Source organism: Equus caballus, chromosome 15 (assembly GCF_041296265.1).
Source record: "Equus caballus isolate H_3958 breed thoroughbred chromosome 15, TB-T2T, whole genome shotgun sequence".
In the NCBI taxonomy this organism is placed as follows: Eukaryota; Metazoa; Chordata; class Mammalia; order Perissodactyla; family Equidae; genus Equus; species Equus caballus.
The window spans coordinates 80,299,676-80,320,169 of NC_091698.1; the positions used below are offsets into that span (position 1 = coordinate 80,299,676).

Here is a 20,494-nt window from a genome sequence, read left to right on the forward strand (position 1 = left end):
CTGAAACTCACTGTCTGCAGACAAGTTGATTTTATACATAGAAAAACCTAAAGAATCCATCAGAAAACTACTAGAAATAATCAACTACAGCAAAGTTGCAGGATACAAAATCAACGTACAAAAACCAGTTGCATACTCTAACAATGAACTAACAGAAAGAGAACTCAAGAATACAATCCCAGGGGCCAGCCCTGTGGGTGACTTCGGCAGCCCAGGGTTTCACAGGTTCAGATCCTGGGTGTGGACATGGCACCACTCATCAAGGCATGCTAAGGCGGCGTCTCACGTGCCACAACCAAAAGGACCTACAACTAGAATACACAACTATGTACTGGGGGGGCTTTGGGGAGAAGAATCAGAATAAAAAAAAAAAAAAGGAATACAATCCCATTTACAACCTCAACAAAAATAATAAAATATCTAGGAATAAATTTGACCAGGGAAGTGAAAGACCTATACAATGAAAACTATAAAACATTATTGAAAGAAATGAATGATGACAAAAAGAAATGGAAATATATTCCATGGACGTGGATTGGAAGAATAAACATAGTTAAAATGTCCATACTACCTAAAGCAATCTACGGATTCAATGCAATTCTAATCAGAATCCCAATGACATTCTTCACAGAAATAGAAAAAAGAATCCTAAAATTCATATGGGGCAACAAAAGACCCCGAATAACTAACGTAATCCTGAGAAAAAAGAGCAAAGCTGAAGGCATCACAATCCCTGACTTCAAAATATACTACAAAGCCATAGTAATGTAAACAGCATGGTACTGGTATAAAAACAGGCACACAGATCCTTGGAACAGAATGGAAAGCCCAGAAATAAAACCATTTAGCTACGGACAGCTAATCTTCAACAAAGGAGCTAAGAACATACGATAGAGAAAGGAAAGTCTCTTCAATAAGTGGTGCTGGGAAAACTGGACAGCCACATGCAAAAGAATGAAAGTAGACCGTCATCTTTCACCATACACAAAAATAAACTCAAAATGGATCAAAGACTTGAAGGTAAGACCTGAAACCATAAAACTCCCAAAAGAATACAGGCATTACACTCTGACATGGGTCTTAGAAGGATCTTTTCGAATATCATGTCTACTCGGACAAGGGAAACAAAAGAAAAAATAAACAAGTGGGACTTCATCATACGAAAGAGCTCTGGAAGGCAAAGGAAACATGGATCAAAAGGAAGAGACAAGGTACCAACTGGGAGAAAATATTTGCAAATCATATATCCGACAAGCGGTTAATCTTCATAATACATAAAGAACTCACACAACTGAACAGTAAAAAAAAAAAATCCCATCAAAAAATGGGTGGAGGATATGAATAGACATTTTTCCAGAGAAGATACACAGATGGCCAACAGACATATGAAAAGATGTTCAACATCACTAATCATCAGGGAAATGCAAATCAAGCCTATACTAAGATCTGACCTTACACCCGTTGAAATGGCAATAATCACCAAGACAAAAAATAACAAATGTTGGAGAGGTTGTGAAGAAAAGGGAATCCTCATACACTGCTGGTGGGAATGCAAAGTGGTGAAGCCACTGTGGAAAACAGTATTCAGATTTCTCAAAAAACTAAAAATAGGAATGCCATATGACCTAGCTATCCCACTACTGAGTATCTATCCAAAGAACATGAAATCAACAATTCATATAGACTTATGCACCCCTTTGTTCACTGCAGTAATATCCACAATAGCCAAGATGTGGATGCAACCCAAGTGCCCACCAACTGATGACTGGATAAAGATGATGTGGTGTACATACACAATGGAATACTACTCAGCCATAAAAAAGACAAAATCATCCCATCCACAACAACATGGATAAGTGAAATAAGCCAGACAAAGACAAACAGTATGATTTCACTCATCTGTGTACAAAGAGAACAGTTTAGTGGTTACCAGTGGGGCTAGGTACAAGGAGTGAAGGGGCACATTTATATGGTGACTGAAAATAATAATATACAACTAAAATTTCACAATGTTATAAACTATTATGACCTCAATTAAAAAAAAAGTTTCCTTTTTCTTTGAGTTTTCTGCTGGTTATCTAATATCGATAAAGAAGTGAAACCTGTTGTCTAGAACAGGGGTCATGGTCTAATGATCCATGGACTGTCTTTGTATGGTCTATGAGCTAAGAATGGTTTCAAATTTTTTTTTTTTTGTATAAAAGAAGAATTTGCAACAGAGAGCTTTTCTGGCCCATGAGCCTAAACTATTTATTACCAGGCCCTTTACAGAAAAGTTTGCTGACCCTAAATCTAGAAACCACTTTGTACCAAGTTTTCCAGTGATATAGCTTTCCCACTAATAAAAAAAGTTCTCTCAATAGGGACTTAAACTTCTAAAGTGGTCTAATAAATAGTTCTAAATGCTTCCAGCTCTTACACACCTACCTCGGATAGGACCCAATGCTGCATCTTTTGCCAAAGCTGTTAGATCACTTCCTGAGTACCCATCTGTCATTCTGAGAATGGAAAGGAAGAAAGAACAAATTATTTTCATCTTTGCAGACTTAAAATCTCTATGTAATAAGAAATAAAACCTGGTTTGCCTCTGTCATGAAGCAAACAGCGATGTGACTTGATTTTTAAGGGCGCAGAAAAGCCTACTTACTAACAACAAACCACACAGTCTACTGCTGGCTCCTTATAATGTCTCAAATTTTCATCATTAGGACCATTCCTTTATATTACAGAATACTGTAGCTCCAGAGGCTCCCTTAAATTGCAAAAATGTCCCCGGAAGGGTAACATCTATAAACCATTGCTGGCCAACTGATATACAACCATAATTACTTCTCCATAAGTTAACAATTCTTTATCTTGACAAAGATCACTGCCTTGTTGGAATGAGGGCCAGTCAAGGTAGATTCCCTTAAATCGCAGGACAGACAGGGTGAAGGAAGGGTCTGGGGTAGAAGACACTGGCAAAAAGAGGCACACCTGAATGGGATGCCACAGGGAGAATCCTGGGCAGCCAAGAGCTTATCAAAGGGAACTAACAACTAGGGAGGCAAAGGGGAAGAGGAAAATAAAACAGGAAAAACAAAGCACTTACTTATCATGTACTATGTTAAATAACTACAGAGATGAAACATTATTAGCTGAACTCTTTACTGGAATAACAGAAAAGAACCACAATATTTCCAAGTATTGAATTTATTCTTTTTTCATAGATATATGGGAACTCAGAGATTTTACTAAAATTACTAGCTATTTACATACTTGCTGAATATTTTTAATTATGAGAGTTTTCAGTGACTAAAATTCACAAGTGCATCTCCCATATTTAGTTTCTACTTAAGTACAATGCTCATTAAAAAAGTTGAAAAGGCAAAAGTTAAAAAAATTATGTGTAATGCAGAAGAACAATTTTATATGAAAATATCTATGTTGACGTGGGCAGATACGTTTTAAATTTTTAAAATTACTTTAATACCATGAATTTTAATAAATTTATAAAAAGAATATAGTACCATCATTAAACACTTATGTCATGTCTTGCAGAGAATCTAGAAACTGAAATTTAGGTACTATATACAAGAATAAGAGATAAGAAAGAAGGTAAAGGAAGTGGAAAAGGAGACAACAAGAAATTCTCTGATAAATGAATTATGCATTTCATACTTGAGCTTACTTTAAATAAAACAGAAAAAGAACTCTTCGAAAAGAAAAAAAGGCTCTAAGACAGAACCAATCACTCACCTAGCAAGTTGTGCTAGTTCTTTTTGGGTCAATGGGCTTCCTTGTTTACCTAACAGATTTTTAAGTAAAAGTAGTCGTGTCTGAAAAGAAATAATAAAGAATTATCACTCCTAAGAATTAGCTTAACAAAATATCCAGGAACCAGGTTCAAATCCTGACTCTCATTTACGAGCTGAATGATCTTACACAAATCACTCTACTTCTTAGAGCCTCACTCATGTCTGTTAAATGGAGTTAAAACTACCACTTTTTGAGAGTTCCTGAGAGAATTAAAGATAATTCAAATAAAGCACTAAGGAAACAGCAGTTATTATTACCAAGGATGTTAACGGCCTGAGCTAGACAACTATCATTTTTTAAAAACAGTTTTATAAATGTATCAATTCATATAACATGAATCTCACCCACTGTAAGTATATACACTCAGTGGATTTTAATAAATTTAGAGTTGTGCAACCATTATCATAATCCAGTTTTAGAACATTTCTACCACCCCAAAAAATTCATTCATGCCTGTCTGCAGTTAATCTCCACTCCCACCCCTACTCTTAGCAAACCACAATCTGCTTTATGTTTCTAGAAATTTGTCTTTTCTGGACATTTTATATAAATAGACTCATACGATATGTTATCTTTGCATCTGGGGTCTTTCATTTAGTATAACGTTTTTGAGATTTTTCCATATTACGGCATAAGTATCTCATTCCTTTTTTTGCTAAGTAGTATTCCATTAAATGGATATACCATATTTGTTTATCCATTCACCAAATGATGAACATTTTAGATTGTTTGCAGTTCTTGGCTATTATTTATAATGCTGCTATAAAAATTCTTGTACATGACTTTGTATAGACAAGTTTTCATTTTTCTTGGGTAGATTCTTAGGAATGGAACTGTTGTGTCTTACAGTAAGTCTATGTTTCTATCTTTTTAAGAAATTGCCAAACTGTTTTCCAACGTGCCTGCACCACGGATTGGAAGACTCAATATTGTCAAGATAGTAGTTCTTGTTTCTGCCTAAAAAAAAATTCAATCATACAATACATACCTCCTCATTTGGCAAAGATACATATACCCGTTTGGTGAAACGCCTAAAAAAAAGGATTTAAGCAATTTCAGAAATACAGTTTTGAATTTAAAGGTAACTCAGTTCAAGTAGCAAATGACAAGAAAAAAGCTTTAGGTATAATGCTCAAGGCATTTGGACGTATGTTAGTCGTCATCAATGTGAAAAGTTATTTTCAGAGTTACTCCTTTAAAACTCTCTAGTTAATATTCAAAAATCCTTAATTCAATATAGTCAGAATTAAATTAACCATTTATGTATGTGTATGTTTTTAACAGCAATAACATTTTAAAACAAAACAAAATATCTGGTATAAGAAGTGAAATAAAGAGATCTCAACTGTCTTCTTAAAACTGAAAATAACTAAAACAAACAAGGATAACAAACAGAAAAATAAACTCCACCATCAACAAACTAGGTAACATTTATGAAACTAAAATGTATGAGGAAGGGGTTCCTGGGGTAGTGAAATTACACTGACAAAGGAGGATACACACAGGATCTACCAATGCAAATTCTAGATACTGCAGTCAGAGTACAGAGTTTTCCAAAGGAAACCAAGAGAGCACACTCTGAGGGGTAATAAAACCAACCTCCCCATATTTAAACAAGCATGTGAGGACTGGCTCTGTAGATCATGCGAACCCTAGAGAGTAGAGAGGAAATGGCAAGGAAGAAGAGGCTGAACAACAAACTCAAAGACACATCATCTTTGTAAGAAGACATCAATCAGTCTAGCAAGATGACAAGCTGTCTCGTAGTGACTAATCCTTTTTAGTTTAAGAAGACTAAATCAACCCCATCTCTTACTTACACACAATACCCTTGTTTATCAGGTAGGGCTTTATTGTGAGTCAGGAACATTGCCTGTTAGTCCAGTCCAGGACATTCAAAGGACAACTCAAGATACATGCTCAGTATCTCACTTTTCCAGCTCTTCTCGTACAATATCCCTCTAAAACTAAGTTTTCCAAGAAAACTCCCCTTATTCAAATAAAAATAATAAGCAAAACAGACAAAAGCACACAGATGATTAAAAACAGGGAAAAGAATACAATAATATAAAATAAAATGAAGAACATGAACAAGAAGATTTTGCCATAGGGCAAATTAAAATTGTGACCATATTATCTTTCCATGAAATAAAACAATTTAATGAAAAAAGAGTCTTCTATGAAACAAGAGCTCGATCAGATATAAAGGCTCAAGGAAATCAGACAATTGAAGAAGATGAAAAATGGGATTGTGAGATCAGGAAAGCAATGAAAAAGAAAAAGAATACCACCACAAAGGTTACAAAAGTAACAGCAGAAAGGAGATTAGAAACTAACCCAGTTAGTAACAACAACAAACTTGGGAAAACAGACAAAACAAAGCAAAAAAGACTTATGAGTTAAAAAGGATTAGAAAGAAAATTTTACAGATATGAAAGAAAAAAAGATGCCACATAATATGTAGATTGTATATGGAAGAAACAGCAGAAAAATTAGGAAAAAAAAATTAAAGATCATATTCAAAATAAATTTCCCGAAACAATGGAGGTTCCAAACTATCAAACAAACATCAAATTCAAGGAAAAATAAACACGGTTCAATCAACATATTTTTCAAAAAACTAGATTTCAATGGTTGAAAATTGTATCCAGTAAAGAAAAAAAAATCAAGTTAATTCATAAATGTGTATAAAAGCAGACTGGCTTCAGGCTTTGACACTGTAACATCCAATCTTAGAAACAATGAAGCAATGTTATAAATTCCTCAGGAAAAGAAAGCAAGGCCCAAGAATTTTATGCTGAGTCAAACTGTCCTCCTAGGAGGAAGAGAACAAATTTGTTCAAACACACAGGAACAGAGAACACGTTCCCATGAATCCTGCTTGTATCAGCTTCTCATGGAGCCCAGTAAAAGAGGGTAAAAATCAATTTTGGAGTTTGAAGATAATTTAATCCAACCCAGAAGAAATAAGCAATTTGCCGTTTGCATAAAGTGAAGACTGGTTATCCTGATATCATGCTGGCCTTGTCCTCAAAATCATTAGTTGAGAACAAGAGGCCAGAGGATGGATATAGGAAGGAAAATAATGAATTTAGTCTTTGAACTGAGAGTGAAGGAAAAAAGAAATATTGAGATGAACACATGAGCAAATGTATCTGTAATAAATGTGTGTGTTTCTACGTAAGTCGCCCTACCTGAGAACAGCCTCATCAAGCTCTTGCGGCCTGTTAGTTGCACCCATTACAAGTACTCTGTCATCTCCAGCAGACTGTACCTATAAGCCAAAAAATTTTTTCAATACTTTTAGATAAAGTAATAACAAAGAAAAACAATAAAGATATCTGCATTTCTAATTTGAGTCATTTAACAGGAAAACATATACACTAAAATTCTACCACATTAAAAATATCATAACACTTACACCATCAAATTCTATTAGAAATTCAGTTTTTAGACGTCTACTAGCATCATGTTCTCCTTCTCTTCTTTCACACAAAAGGCTATCAACTTCATCTAGAGGAAATACAAGGATAAGACTAATTAAAAGCCAAGCTATGTGAGTTACCTGAGATTAGTCTAATTTACTACTTAAGTTATTAATATAGTGGGTCCTACTCTCTAACTCTGTGCTTCTTTAAAATTCTTTCCTTCTGAATGATATTTCCTAACATACCTCTCATATTTGGAGAGGGAAATTTCTTAAACGTTCCGTTAACTTAGTTGCAACACATGTTCTTACCTATAAAAATTATAGAAGGTTGAAGTTCTCGAGCCACAGCAAAAAGAGCTCTCACTAATTTCTCTCCTTCTCCCACCTAAAACAAGTCATTATACATTGTTATACACATAAAATGCAACATTATTCTATCTTGTAAAATCTAGAACCCAGGAATTTCCTTTCTTTACAACAAGCAAAGACTTGGTTTAAGGAATTGGCAGGGGAAGGTTATTGAATTGTCCCTTATCATTTTAGTGTATGTACTACTGAAGTGAGCATATCTTATAACTTTAGAAAACAGACTATATTTATTATTTAATACAGTCTGGTAAGTACTTTAAAAACTAAAATATATCTCTGTTTTGCTTCACCCTGCATTCCTAAGACTTGAGACTAGATCGCTACTAGTCAGGGCTATAACTAATGAAAAGAGGGAAGACTATGGGAGAGAAAGAGACACAGCACATATTCCTTAATCCCTAGGTTGCAGGGTATATTTATAGAAGCAGATAAGTTGGAAAGTGCTCTCCTAAACAAAACTTGCTCTATTAAGAACACCTTGAAATCTCATTCTCACAATATCACTGTCAATCAATATTAAAATTTTTATAGGTAGTCTAGAGGTCTATGAACACCCCGAGATATTCCCAGAGTCTGAGACACTATACTAAAATTCTTCTATGCTCCAAAGCATCTAATAAAAGGGTCAGGAGGTTTGGGGTAATCTACTGTAAAAAGTCTTCTGTCCTCTAGGTGGCATCTATTCTTTTTATTGAAAATTTCATTAAAAAGAAAAGAATGACCTCAGATTTAGAATCATCAAAACAAATATTCCCAGAGCTGAAAGGAACCACAAGAGATGACCTCTTATGACATCAACACTTTATAGATGAAGTAAGGCCTAAAGGAGATACTTTTCAAGGCCAGCTCAGCATGTAAAAGTTAGGTTGGAATCCCTATCTCTTAACTTCCAAGACAGTATTTTCCATTATATTATGTGCACAAAATGTGGGTAAACCTACTCTAATAACAATTTTACTTATAACATTTCATGTAGGAAGCAAAATGTGACTAGGCGAAGGGGTATCATATGTTACTTTTAATAACTTCACAAAATTGATCTTGGACTTTCAGCCTCCCAAACTGTGAGACAACAAATTTCTGCTCTTTAAGCCAGTCAGTTTCTGGTGCTTTGTTACACAGCCCCAGCAAACTAATGGTCTTCAACAGCAGAATTCTAGTTTTTAAAGAGCCTAACAAATACACATAACTTTCTGCTTTGAAGAGTGATATTCATCATGTCTAAATAGATATAAAACTCACAGAAAAACATTTTTGTATAATGTTATTACCATTTATACTTAACACAGTAATATTCAGATAGTAACCTTAAAATATGACATTAGTGGAAAAAGAACACTCACATATTTTGAAGTTAAACTTGCAGCACTTATATTAAAGAAGGTTGCATTAGATTCTGCAGCTACTGCTTTAGCCTTTAAAAATCACAAGGGCAAATATTATATTAGTTCAATGTCTTGCTTTATAAACCACATTTGATCATTTTAAGTACTAGAAAAGACTTTCTAAAAATGTTAATATATGACACAATTCCTAGTATGTGGCAACCAATGTGTTCCTTCTCAGCAAAGAGGAAAAGTTCTAGAAGAGTTGTGCTTCCTTCCACTCTCCTTTTTTCTAAGAGAGAATGGATAGAGAGAGGTTAAAAAAACAGAAGAGGGTTATTCTCTTCCACTTGTAGAAAGATAACGGGTTAGAGAACGATAAGCAGCTAAGGAAAACAGTTAGCCTCTTGCCCTCTTTACTTTTTCCCTCTAGAACAGCTGTGCAGGGGAAAGAGGTATCCAGAACCTCGTAAAAACTTCTGGCAGGGCTGGCCCCTTGGGCAAGTGGTTAAGTTAGCGCACTCTGCTTTGGCAGCCCAGGGTTTTGGTGGTTCGGATCCTGGGCTCAGACATGGCACTGCTCACGAGGCCATGCTGAGGCAGCGTCCCACATGCCACAACCAGAGGTACTCACAACTAGAATATACAACTATGTACTGGGGGGCTTTGGGGAGAAAAATAAAATTAAAAAAAAGAGGAAGAAGATTGGCAACAGTTGTTAGCTCAGGCGCCAATCTTTAAAAAAAAACTTCTGGCAAAAGAATATTGAAAAAAATTTGTTTCATACTGATTATTTAAATAAGGCTGCTAAGATAGTAAAAAATCAAAGGTTAGGAAGATACCTCTTCAAAGGTAAAAATTTTATTATTTAACTTAGGAAAATAATGAAAATTACACTGTCAAATTTAACCAGCCCAAATCATACCATTGAGGATAACATGGTTTTCCATCTACTTCATCACTGAAAAGTAGTTAAAAAACTTTAGAGAAATATAGCAAAAAGCAAATCATAAATAATAGACTCAGGGACCACATAAAGTTTCTTTTTTCCATATTATTATCTCTAATATCTCAATAGAACATTCAAATTTAAAAAGAATTCTTACCAGCATTGTTTTCCCATTTCCAGGTGGACCAAAGAGTAACAAACCTCTGGCAGGAGCTCTAAGCCCTGTGAACAACTTAAAAAATATATACTTTAGTTCACAATTATGATTCTGAAAACAACTTTTTCCAGACATTTTAAGCATTATTTGTCACCTAAAAAGCACCATTTTTCAGTAGCATCCTCCCAAACAGAGCTGCTCAGAGCTCTAAAGAGAACACATAATAAAATTAGAATAACTATTAAAAATAGAAGACAAAATCCTCATGGATCAAAATGAAAGCAGACTGGTTAACTAAGACATATTGAACACAGGTACGCCTCTCTACTTACTTTAGAAATCTCACCAAAATAATAGTAAATGAACAAAAAAGGTAAATCTTCAAACCAAAAAGACTAAGAAAGGAGACAACAGAGGATACAATAAATTTTTGTAGATGGAGAACTGATAAAGTGTGGTAAACTACTTAGCAGAGCTGAGGGAGCTAAAACCTAAGTGCCTGCTTGTGAAGGGACACCCAGATACTAGGAGTAAGGTGGTGTGAGGGAAAAAACCCTAGAAAAGCTCAGGAACTGGAGCATCAGGTACCAGAGAAAGCAGCAGTAAGGTACGCAGCCAGAAAAAGAGGACTTGACTGAAAGCGTGCACAGTAGTCCCCTGCTTATCTGTGGTTTCACATTCCACGGTTTCAGTTGCCCACGATCAACTGGGGTCCAAAAATACTAAACGGAAAATTCCAGAAATAAACAATTCATAAGTTTTGAATTGCACACTGTTGTGTGTAGCGTGATGAAATCTCGAACCGTCCACTCGGGACGTGAATCATCCCTTTGTCCAGTGTATCCACACTGTACACGCTACCTGCCTATCAGTCACTTAGTAGTCCTCTCGGTTATCAGATCAACTGCCCCATTATCGCAGTAGTTGTGTTCAAGAAATCCCTATTTTACTTAATAATGGCCCCAAAGTGCAAAAGTAGTGATGGTGGCAATTCGGATATGCCAAAGAGAAACTGTAAAGTGCTTCATTTAAGTGAAAAGGTGAAAGTTCTTGACTAGATAGGGAAAAGAAAAAAATCATATGCTGAGGTTGCTAAGATCTATGGTAACTTTTATTACAGTATATTGTTATAATTATTCTATTTTATTATTATTGTTCTTAATCTTTTACTGTGCCTAGTTTACAAATTAAACTTTATCATAGGTATGTATGTATTTAAAAAACATAGTATATATAGGGTTCCGCACTATCTGCAGTTTCGGGGGTCTTGGAACATATCTTCCATGGACAAGGGGGGATTACTGAAAAGGAACAACTAAACCCATGTTCCTGCCCCCACCAAGAGCACTCAGGCAAGTACTCCTCTTCCACAACCAAAAGAGGCAGACATTTTATTCTCTAGAGAAATTAAACCAGAGGCTCCAGACTCAGGGACACCAGGCATGGCAGGAGGCAAGGGAGAAGCACCAGAATGATAAGACTTACTTAATAGTGAAAGTCTATGTACTTTTAAGCTGAATCATATAAAGTGGCTGATATTCAACTTTTAAAAAAATATTTTACTGTTTTGAGTGGTTTTAGGTCTATAGAAAATTGAATGGAAAGTACAGAGAGTTCCCATATAACTCCTCACCTCCCCAATTTCCCCTATTATTAACATCTTGCATTAGTATGGTACATTTACTACAACCAATGAACCAAATGGATACATTATTATTAAAGTCTACAGTTTATATTAAGGTTCACTATTTGTGTCATGCATCTACCATTAAAGTACCATACAGAATAGTCTCACTGCCCTAAAAAATCCCCTGTGCTCCATCTATTCATCCCTTCCTCCCTTCCCATGCACCCCTGGCAACCACTGATCTTTTTACTGTCTCCATAGTTTTGCCATTCCAGAATGCCATATAGTTGGAATTGTACAGTATTAGCCTTTTTATTTACTTTTCTTGAGGAAGATTCACCTTGAGCTAACATCCGCTGCCAATCTTCCTCTCTTTTCTTTATTTGTATCCGAGCTGCCACCATAGCATGGCCACTGACAGATGAGCAGTGTAGGTCCCCACCTATAAACGGAACCCCAGGCCACTGAAGCGGAGCACACTGAACTTAACCACTAGGCTACTGAGGCTGCCCTGTTTCAGTCTTTTTAGATTAGCTTCTTTGATTTAGCAATATGCACTTAAGGTTCTTCTATGTATTGTCATAGCTTGATAGCTCATTTCTTTTTAGTGCTAAATAGTATTTCATTACACGGATATACCACAGTTTGTTTATCCATTTACCACCTATTGAAGGACATCTTGGCTGCTTTCAAGTTTTGGCAATTACAAATAAAGCAGCTATAAACATTCATGTGCAGGTTTTTGTGTGGATATTAAGTTTTTGATTCACTTGGATAAATATTAAGGAGCGTGATTGCTGGATAGCATGGTTAAGAGTATGTTTAATTTTGTAAGAGTGTGTCAAAATGTCTTCCAAAGTGGCTGTACCATTTTGCCTTCCCGACCAGCAGTGAATGAGAGTTCCTGCTGCTTTACATCCTCATCAGCATTTGCTGCTGTCAGTGTTTTGAATTTTAGCCATCCTAATAAGTATGTAGTGATATCATACTGTTGTTTAGCTCGCAATTCCCTAATGATGAACGATGTTGAGCATTTCTTCATATGCCTGTTTGACATCTGTATCTCTTCTTTGGTAAAGTGTCTGTTCAGATCTTTTACCCATGTTTTAGTTGGGTTGTTTGTTTTCTTCTTGTCGAGTTTTAAGAGTTCTTTGTATATTTTAGATACCAGTCCTTTATTATATGTTTTACAAAAATTTTGTCCCAGTCTGTGGCTTGTCTTTTCATTCTTTTAACAACGTCTTTTAGAGAGAAGTTTTGAATTTTAGTGAACTTCAACTTACTAATTTTTTTATTTCAAGGATCACCAATAAGTTCTTGTCAAACCAAAGATCGCCTAGACTTTCTCCTATGTTATCTTCTAGGAGTTTTACAGTTTAGTTTGCCTTTTATACTTAGGGCCTGTGACCAACTTTGAATTAATTTTTATGAAAAGTGTGAAGTATGTGTCTAGATTCTTTTTTTCTTTTTTCTTTTTTGCTGAGGAAGATTTGCCCTGAGCTAACATCTGTAGCCAATCTTCCTCTATTTTGTATGTGAGCCACTGCCACACTGATGAGTGGTGTAGGTCCACACCCAGAAACCCAACCCAGGCTGCTGAAGCAGAGCACACTGAACTTAACCACAAAGCACCAGGGCTGGCCCTAGTTACAGTTTTTTGCATGTGGATATCCAGTTGTTCCAGCACCATTTGTGGAAAAGGCTATCCTTTCTCCATCAAATTGCCTTTGCTCCTTTGTCAACGATCAGTTGACTACATTTGCATGGGTCTGTTACTGGGCTCTCTATTCTGTTCTATTGATCTATTTGTCTATTATGATGCTGTCGCCAATGACATACTGTCTTGATTATTGTAGCACTTCTTCATTTTTAAATATTTTTCTAGCTTTATTGAGAGATATAATTGACATTATGTAAGTTGAAGGTGTGATGACTGACACACACGTATATTACAAAATGTCTACCACAATAAGGTTAGTTAACACATGCTTCACCTCACACAATCACCATTTTGTTGTTGTTATGGTGAGAACATTAAAGCTCTACTCTCATAGCAATATACAATACAGTATGTTACAACACAGTATTGTTAACTATAGTCACCATTCTATACATTAGATCCCCAGACCTTACTCAACTTAAAACTGAAAGTTTGTACCCTTTGACCAACATCTCATTTCCCCCACCCCTCAGCCCTTGGCAATCATCATTCTATTCTGTTTCTATAAGTTCCATGCTTTTAGATTCCACATATAAGTGAGATCATACAGTATTTGTTTCTCTGACTTATTTCACTTAGCATAATGCTCTCAAGGTCCACCCATATTGTTGCAAATGGAAGGATTTCCTTCCTTTTCATGACTAAATAATCTTCCATTATATTTATCTATTCATCTATCAACGAACACTTAAGATGTCTGCATGTCTGGCCTATTGTGAATAATGCTGCAGGATTACTGTAGCTTTATAGTAGGCCTTGAATGAAGGTAGTGTCAGCTCTCCTACTTTGTTCTTCTCCTTCCTTGGCTCATCTGAGTCTTTTGTCTCTCCATATAAACTTCAGAATCAATCTGTCAATATCCACAAGATAACTGAGTGGAGTCTTGACTGAGATTGTGTTAAATCTCTATACTTTGATAATATTGAGTCTTCCTACCCATTTATGTGGAGTGTCTCTCCATTTACCTAGATCTTGGATTTCTTTCATCAGTTTTATAGTTTTCCTTATGTAGATGTTGTATGATATATTTTGTTAGATTTATACCTAAGTATTTTTTGGTGTTAATGTAAATGGTATTGTGTTTTTAATTTCAAATTCCAATTGTTGGGGCTGGCTCTGTGGCTAAGTGGTTAAGTTTGTGTGCTCCGCTTCAGTGACCCAGGGTTTCACTGGTTCAGATCCTGGGCATGGACCGAGGACCACTCATCAAGCCATGCTAAGGCAGCGTCCTACACAGCAGAACAACAAGGATATACAACTAGAATATACAACTATGTACTGGGGGGCTTTGGGGAGAAGAAAAAAAATTCCAATTGTTCATTGCTGGTATTTAAGGAAGCAAGTAACTTTTGTATATTAACTTTGTATCCTACAACTCTGCTACAATCACTTATTAGTTCTGGGGGATTTTATTTTTAATTTTTGGGCTTTTTTTTTTACACTGACAATCACATCATCTGTAAACAAAGGTATTCAACTATTTTTGACCTATCAAAACAGTAACGTCATTGGTTTGATCTGACAGAAAACTAGGTCATTTCTCCCACCCCTCTTCTAGAACACCAATAGTCAAGATTATATTCTCTAAAACAGTGACCAGAAAATTCTTTTCTAAAGAATCTGAATAACCTCTAAAACAAAGAGCTACAGCTACAGTCATTTGGAGAAACCAAATAAACAGCAGACTTACTGCTTGATCATTCCATGATCATCAAGTTCCTACTAGTCAACAAGCTCTACATATCTGTATAGAGTTGCTAATCAAAATTTTTATTGTTTATCTCTAGCATGAATGGAAAACCATGATAATCAGATATTTGAGAGAAGCTACCAATATAAAAGAGTTAAAAGTGGGGCTGGCTCCGTGGCCGAGTGGTTTAGTTCACGCACTCTGCTATGGCAGCCCAGGGTTTCTCTAGTTCAGATCCTGGACAAGGACATGGCACCACTTATCAGGCCACGTTGAGGTGGCGTCCCATGTACTACAAATAGAAGGATCCACAACTAAAATACACAACTATATATTGGGGTGATTTGGGGAGAAAAAGCAGAAAGAAAACAAAAAAGAAGATTGGCAACAGTTGTTAGTTAGCTCAGGTGCCAATCTTTAAAAAAAAAAAAAAAAGAGTTAAAAGAAAAAAAAGAAGAAACAAAGAATGTAGTAAAAAAGACTTCACGAAAGCTATAATTAATACTCTTAGAAACATAAAGGAAGAGACTGCATCTATGAAACAAGAATAGGAAGCAAAGAAAAGGATCAAAGGACTAGGAAGAGTTCTCAGAAGCTAAGATATACTATCCGAAATTTCAGGGAAATAGTTGGAAAATAAATTTGATGAAATCTCCCAGCAAGCACAACAAAGGACAAAGAAACGAAGACCAAAGAGGAAAGAAAAAAATTAGAAGACCAATTCAGTAGGGTTTAAGAACTATCTTAAAATTTTTTTAGAAACATGAAACAAAGATAGTAATGGGAAACAAAGAATTCTAGAACCTTTTTCAGAACTGGAGGATATTCAGAAAGGCACCCACTAAGAAAAAAAATGAGAAAAAGAAAATGCATCAAGTAAATCATAAAATATCAGAACAGCAAGGATAAAGAGAAGATCCCCAAATCTTTGAGAAATAAAAATAAGTCCATTGCTTTTCTGATTCTTGATCCTTTGTAACTAATACAAAGCAACACTGGAAGCTAGAATACAACAGATGATGATTTTAAAATGCTAAGGGAAAATAATTTCCAACCTAAATGTTGACATCCAATCAAATTATCAACAAGGGAAGATGGTAAAATATATATATTTTGAGATATGTGAAATCTCAAAAAATTGCCTCACATGACCCTTTTTCAGGAACTTACTGGAGGATGGATGATATCAAAATGAGAAAATAAACTGTGAAAGTAGAAAATACAGAATCCAAAAACACCCAAGAGATCCAACATAGTAGAAAGACAAAGGAAAGTCCCATGATGATGGTGAAGAGAGATTACAAAATGGCTTTAAAACTGGCATAGAGAGCAACTGGTCTTGAATGGAATAGAAGAAGGCAATTCTAGAAAAGGGGTTCTAAGAAAAAAGAAATGAGCTAAACAGATTTTTGGATTGTTTTGACCATGTGGAAAATTGGACTGAAATGGTGGAGGAAAAATTATCATTTGCTAAGTTGAAAACTAAGCAAATAAACCCCCCCCTCAACACACACACAATTATCTACTCTGCGGGGGGGGGGGGGGGGGGGGGGCGGGAAGCTATACAAGAAAAAAATAACATAGTACTCTACTTGACTTGGTAGTGAATAATATTGATAAGCACTGAATATTGATTTAACTTACAGCTGTGATATAACTATACTGGGAGGATGGGGTAGGGAATGTGTGGTATAATGGAGCTAAGGGTTCATAAAGTTAATAGATAATAAATTAAAAAAATAAAGAATTAGTTTTATAGGATTATTACTCAAAAATAATAAAGTTCTAAAGTGAAAAGTGGAAAAATGCGTTCTCTAAAGGTATGGGGTAAAGCAGAAGCTGACTTCTAGCACGGTCCAAATATTTCCTTAGTAACTACCTTCACAATTTTCTTTTTTTTTTTTTTGAGGAAGATTAGCCCTGAGCTAATATCCACCACCAATCCTCCTCTTTTTCCTGAGGAAGATTGGCCCTGAGCTAACGTCCGTGCCCATCTTCCACTATTTTATATGTGGGACACCTGCCACAGCATGGCTTGATGAGCGATGCATAGGTCCGCATCCAGGATCTGAACTGGTGAACCCCGGGCTGCCAAAGGGGAACATGTGAACTTAACCGCTACCCTGCCTTCACAATTTTAGGTATGTTTCTCTACCCTAAAAAGAATGGGACTTAATAAATACTAAAACCTACACTTAATTATTAGGTGGCAGCTATAGCATTGAGGAGGCAGTTCTATTCTTAGGAATCTTATTTTTTATTTCATTTCCTAGTTCTATTACTTAACTATAACCTTGAGCAGGTAATTTTAGCTCTTGGGACTAGTTTCTTCTCTTTTCCTGAGGAAGATTAGCCCTGAGCTAACATCTGTGCCAATCTTCCTCTATTTTACATGTGGGTCACCACCACAGCATGGCTGACAAGTGGTGGAGTCCCATGCCTAGGATTCGAACCTGCGAACCCGGGCCACCAAAGTGGAGAGCACTGAACTTCACCACCAGTAGGCCACAAGGCCAGTCCCAGGACTTTCTTTATCAATGGACTAAATGACTGTTAAGATCTTTTTCAGGTCTACAATTGTGTGAATCCTTTCAGTAAGCATTTTTTGTCAATACTCAGTCTACTGCATTTACTACTCTTCTATAACTCCAGCAAAAACTTAGCCCACTATAAAAGCTACAATATGTTTACCCAAGTGTGGCCTGAAGTGGTACAACAGATAAATCTGGTTCATGTAAGGACAAATGCTTTCTATGTTAATAATTCTCTAATTATTTTATTGTGTACTAGTAAAAGTTCAATCAGTATAACAAACCAGTGATTTCATGTACATAGCTACTTAGAATAAGAAGTAATATAAAGCAAGCAAACAAAAAATATTCAGTAAGTTCCAGTACAGTTGCCATAAAACATCTATTTCCACTAGATTTTGTAAATGGGTTGATAAGCCTTGAAGGTTCAGGGAGAAGAGAAATAAGTGATCCAGAAGTGGATTCTCAGATTTATTTTTTGCAACATTATCAGAACAGCATCAAATATATAAACTGTGAATTGTGAAAATCCAAAACAGTGCTAAGTATGGAAAATTCAGTATTTATTATCAATTACAAGACTACCTAACTTCTTTAGTGAATCTAAAACTATGGGATGGAAGGTTAGGTCCCTACCCATCATTCACTGGCTCTATACTTACTTTGATGACTTAATAGCCTTGAAAATAATTCTTTTAGAAATTGTTCTTCAAACTTAGACTCAATGAATAATTTTATCTTAATTTCCCTTTTCTTCAGTATGATTTCTGTCTCTTAATTTTAAATATTTGATATACAGATTATTTCCTATTACCTGCTTTTCCTATAAATGTTACTGGACTGGGAATTAGGAACCCTTATAGTCATTCTCCTCTCCTATAATAACTAGTCAACATGAATTGCTAATGTTTTTTCTTTTTAAAAACATTAAATCTACTGTTACATGATTATATGAATTAATCATTCTAGCAAAGCAGAAACATTTCTTTACTGCTACTATGGATTCAGTAATGGATGATGTTACAGGAAAATGATAACATAAGTCCTTACCTCAGGCCTCAAAGAAGGAAGAATAACAATTTCTTGCAATGCTTGTTTTGCCAACTCTTGGCCAGCAATATCATCAAATTTAACAGCTGTTCCACTAAGAGAGAGAATTTCAGTTAGCTCTACAATAGAAATATGCTTCAGATGTTATAATATGAAGTTTAAGCTCCATGAAACAGTCATTTTTGTGTTAACTGTGAAACTATTGTTAAATCAAGTAAAGCAAGGGTTTTCTACATTTACAGTAATTTAAAACCATCATAAAAATTAAATATGTAAATCAGACAAGGTATTTATCTATTTCACTCATGATACATTTTACAAATTAAATTCAAAAATTAAAACTGTAAAATAAAACACTTCAGATGGCAAAACTTACTTGTCCACAATTTCGTTCATTATAAGGTTAGCAAGGCTGCTGTCCACATTCCTAAAATTCTTCAAGTCTTTCTTTTTTCGAGCAGCAGTTGTAGGGGTAGAAGGTTTATTTGTTCTATTTGTTTTTGGAGTACTCTGAAAGGACACAAAGTTTTAACGTGAAAACACAATCTAACATTTACACTTTTCACAAGTGAATTAATCTTAAGGTTCACAGAATTAAAGCTTTAAAAATAGGGAAAAGAATATAAAAATCCAAAAATTATATATTTACTTCAAGGTAACATGGCATTCATTACAGAACTACATTTGGTATGAAGTGGGTTTGTAGAGGATTTTATCTAAAGAGATTTAGTTACTACAAAATAAAAAGGCTCTGTAACAACACAGTCATATAATCTTGATCCTTGTTAGAATTATAAGAAGACTCTAGGTATGTTTAATGTTATAAAATATTTACATAGATTTAAACAATTAAAAGATCAAATTTAAAATGAACTATATATAGCATTATATGAAACAGACTGAATAAGCACACTTGCTATAAAGAACCTAAATAGGTCCAAAAGGAGTTAAAATAAGATTTGCTTTTTAATAGCAAGTTGCTCCTGTAGATTTAAAAAAGGAAAAATTATATGCAACTTTGTGGAAACCTATCAATTCCCTAAGGTATTATAAAGTACTTGTAATAAACTTAAGCAAGCATAACATGTTCAAAATTTTCTATTTGCAAAGGCATAGCAGTTAAAGTTATTGCCTTCAAATACCTTATGAGTGGCAGTTGCAGGACCAGGTCCCTGTCTCACTCCAGACACCATGGATAAACCACTGCAACTAGGTGCTCTGTGGTGGCCCGAAAGACCTGTGGATCCAGTTTTCATAACTGTTTTTGAACGAGGCAGTGAATTACTAGTGTGTGTTAAGGGATCTTTTCTCTTCGGAACAGCTCCACTTTCTATCAAGGAAAAAGTAAAACCATCATGGTTAGAAAACTGTGGCTAAACATTATAAAAAGTAATGATAAAGACCAGTACAAATGTGCAAACCCAAGCTAATAATTTTTTTTACTTCACCAATATTTTAAAATAAGATTTCAATCAGAATATATATTAGGGTGTCCACAGGTGGTGTCACTGGGCAGACAAGATTATGGTTATTTAGGTTTTTCCTTTTCCTGATGTATATTCTAATTTTCTTATAAAGAATATGTATTCATAATAAAAAGAAACAATTTTATTTGTGGGGACAGGAGGAGGACATAGGAAGGATACCAAGCAAATAAAGCTGCCAAACACTGAAGAAACAAAATGCAGTAAAGTCATTAGGGATACCTTGTACAGAAGAAAAAAGGCACAGCATTATCTTGGTCTCAAACTTTTTTTGTGTGTGTGTGGGGAAGACTGGCCCTGAGCTAACATCTGTGCCAATCTTCCTCTATTTTGTATTTGGGATGCCACCATTGCATGGCTTGAT

The 20,494-nt window shown here is 35.3% G+C and overlaps 1 protein-coding gene across 5 annotated transcripts in view; it reads right to left on the bottom strand.

The window, feature by feature from the left end:
• The window catches only part of SPAST (spastin), a 71,615-nt gene that overhangs the window by 18,748 nt on the left and 32,373 nt on the right, over positions 1-20,494 (bottom strand). For 4 of the 5 annotated variants that reach the window (XM_070236525.1, XM_070236526.1, XM_001918091.6 and 1 more), the window contains exons 5-15: positions 19,789-19,976; positions 19,023-19,156; positions 18,647-18,740; positions 10,029-10,103; positions 8,941-9,012; positions 7,538-7,613; positions 7,220-7,311; positions 6,993-7,072; positions 4,787-4,829; positions 3,739-3,818; positions 2,428-2,498 (exon numbers count right to left, since the gene is read on the bottom strand). In XM_070236525.1, coding sequence (XP_070092626.1) covers positions 2,428-2,498; positions 3,739-3,818; positions 4,787-4,829; positions 6,993-7,072; positions 7,220-7,311; positions 7,538-7,613; positions 8,941-9,012; positions 10,029-10,103; positions 18,647-18,740; positions 19,023-19,156; positions 19,789-19,976 — 1,005 coding nt within the window. Of the gene's footprint in view, positions 1-2,427; positions 2,499-3,734; positions 3,819-4,786; positions 4,830-6,992; positions 7,073-7,219; positions 7,312-7,537; positions 7,614-8,940; positions 9,013-10,028; positions 10,104-18,646; positions 18,741-19,022; positions 19,157-19,788; positions 19,977-20,494 lie in introns of those variants that run through there. The other variant, XM_070236527.1, reaches the window with a different exon arrangement.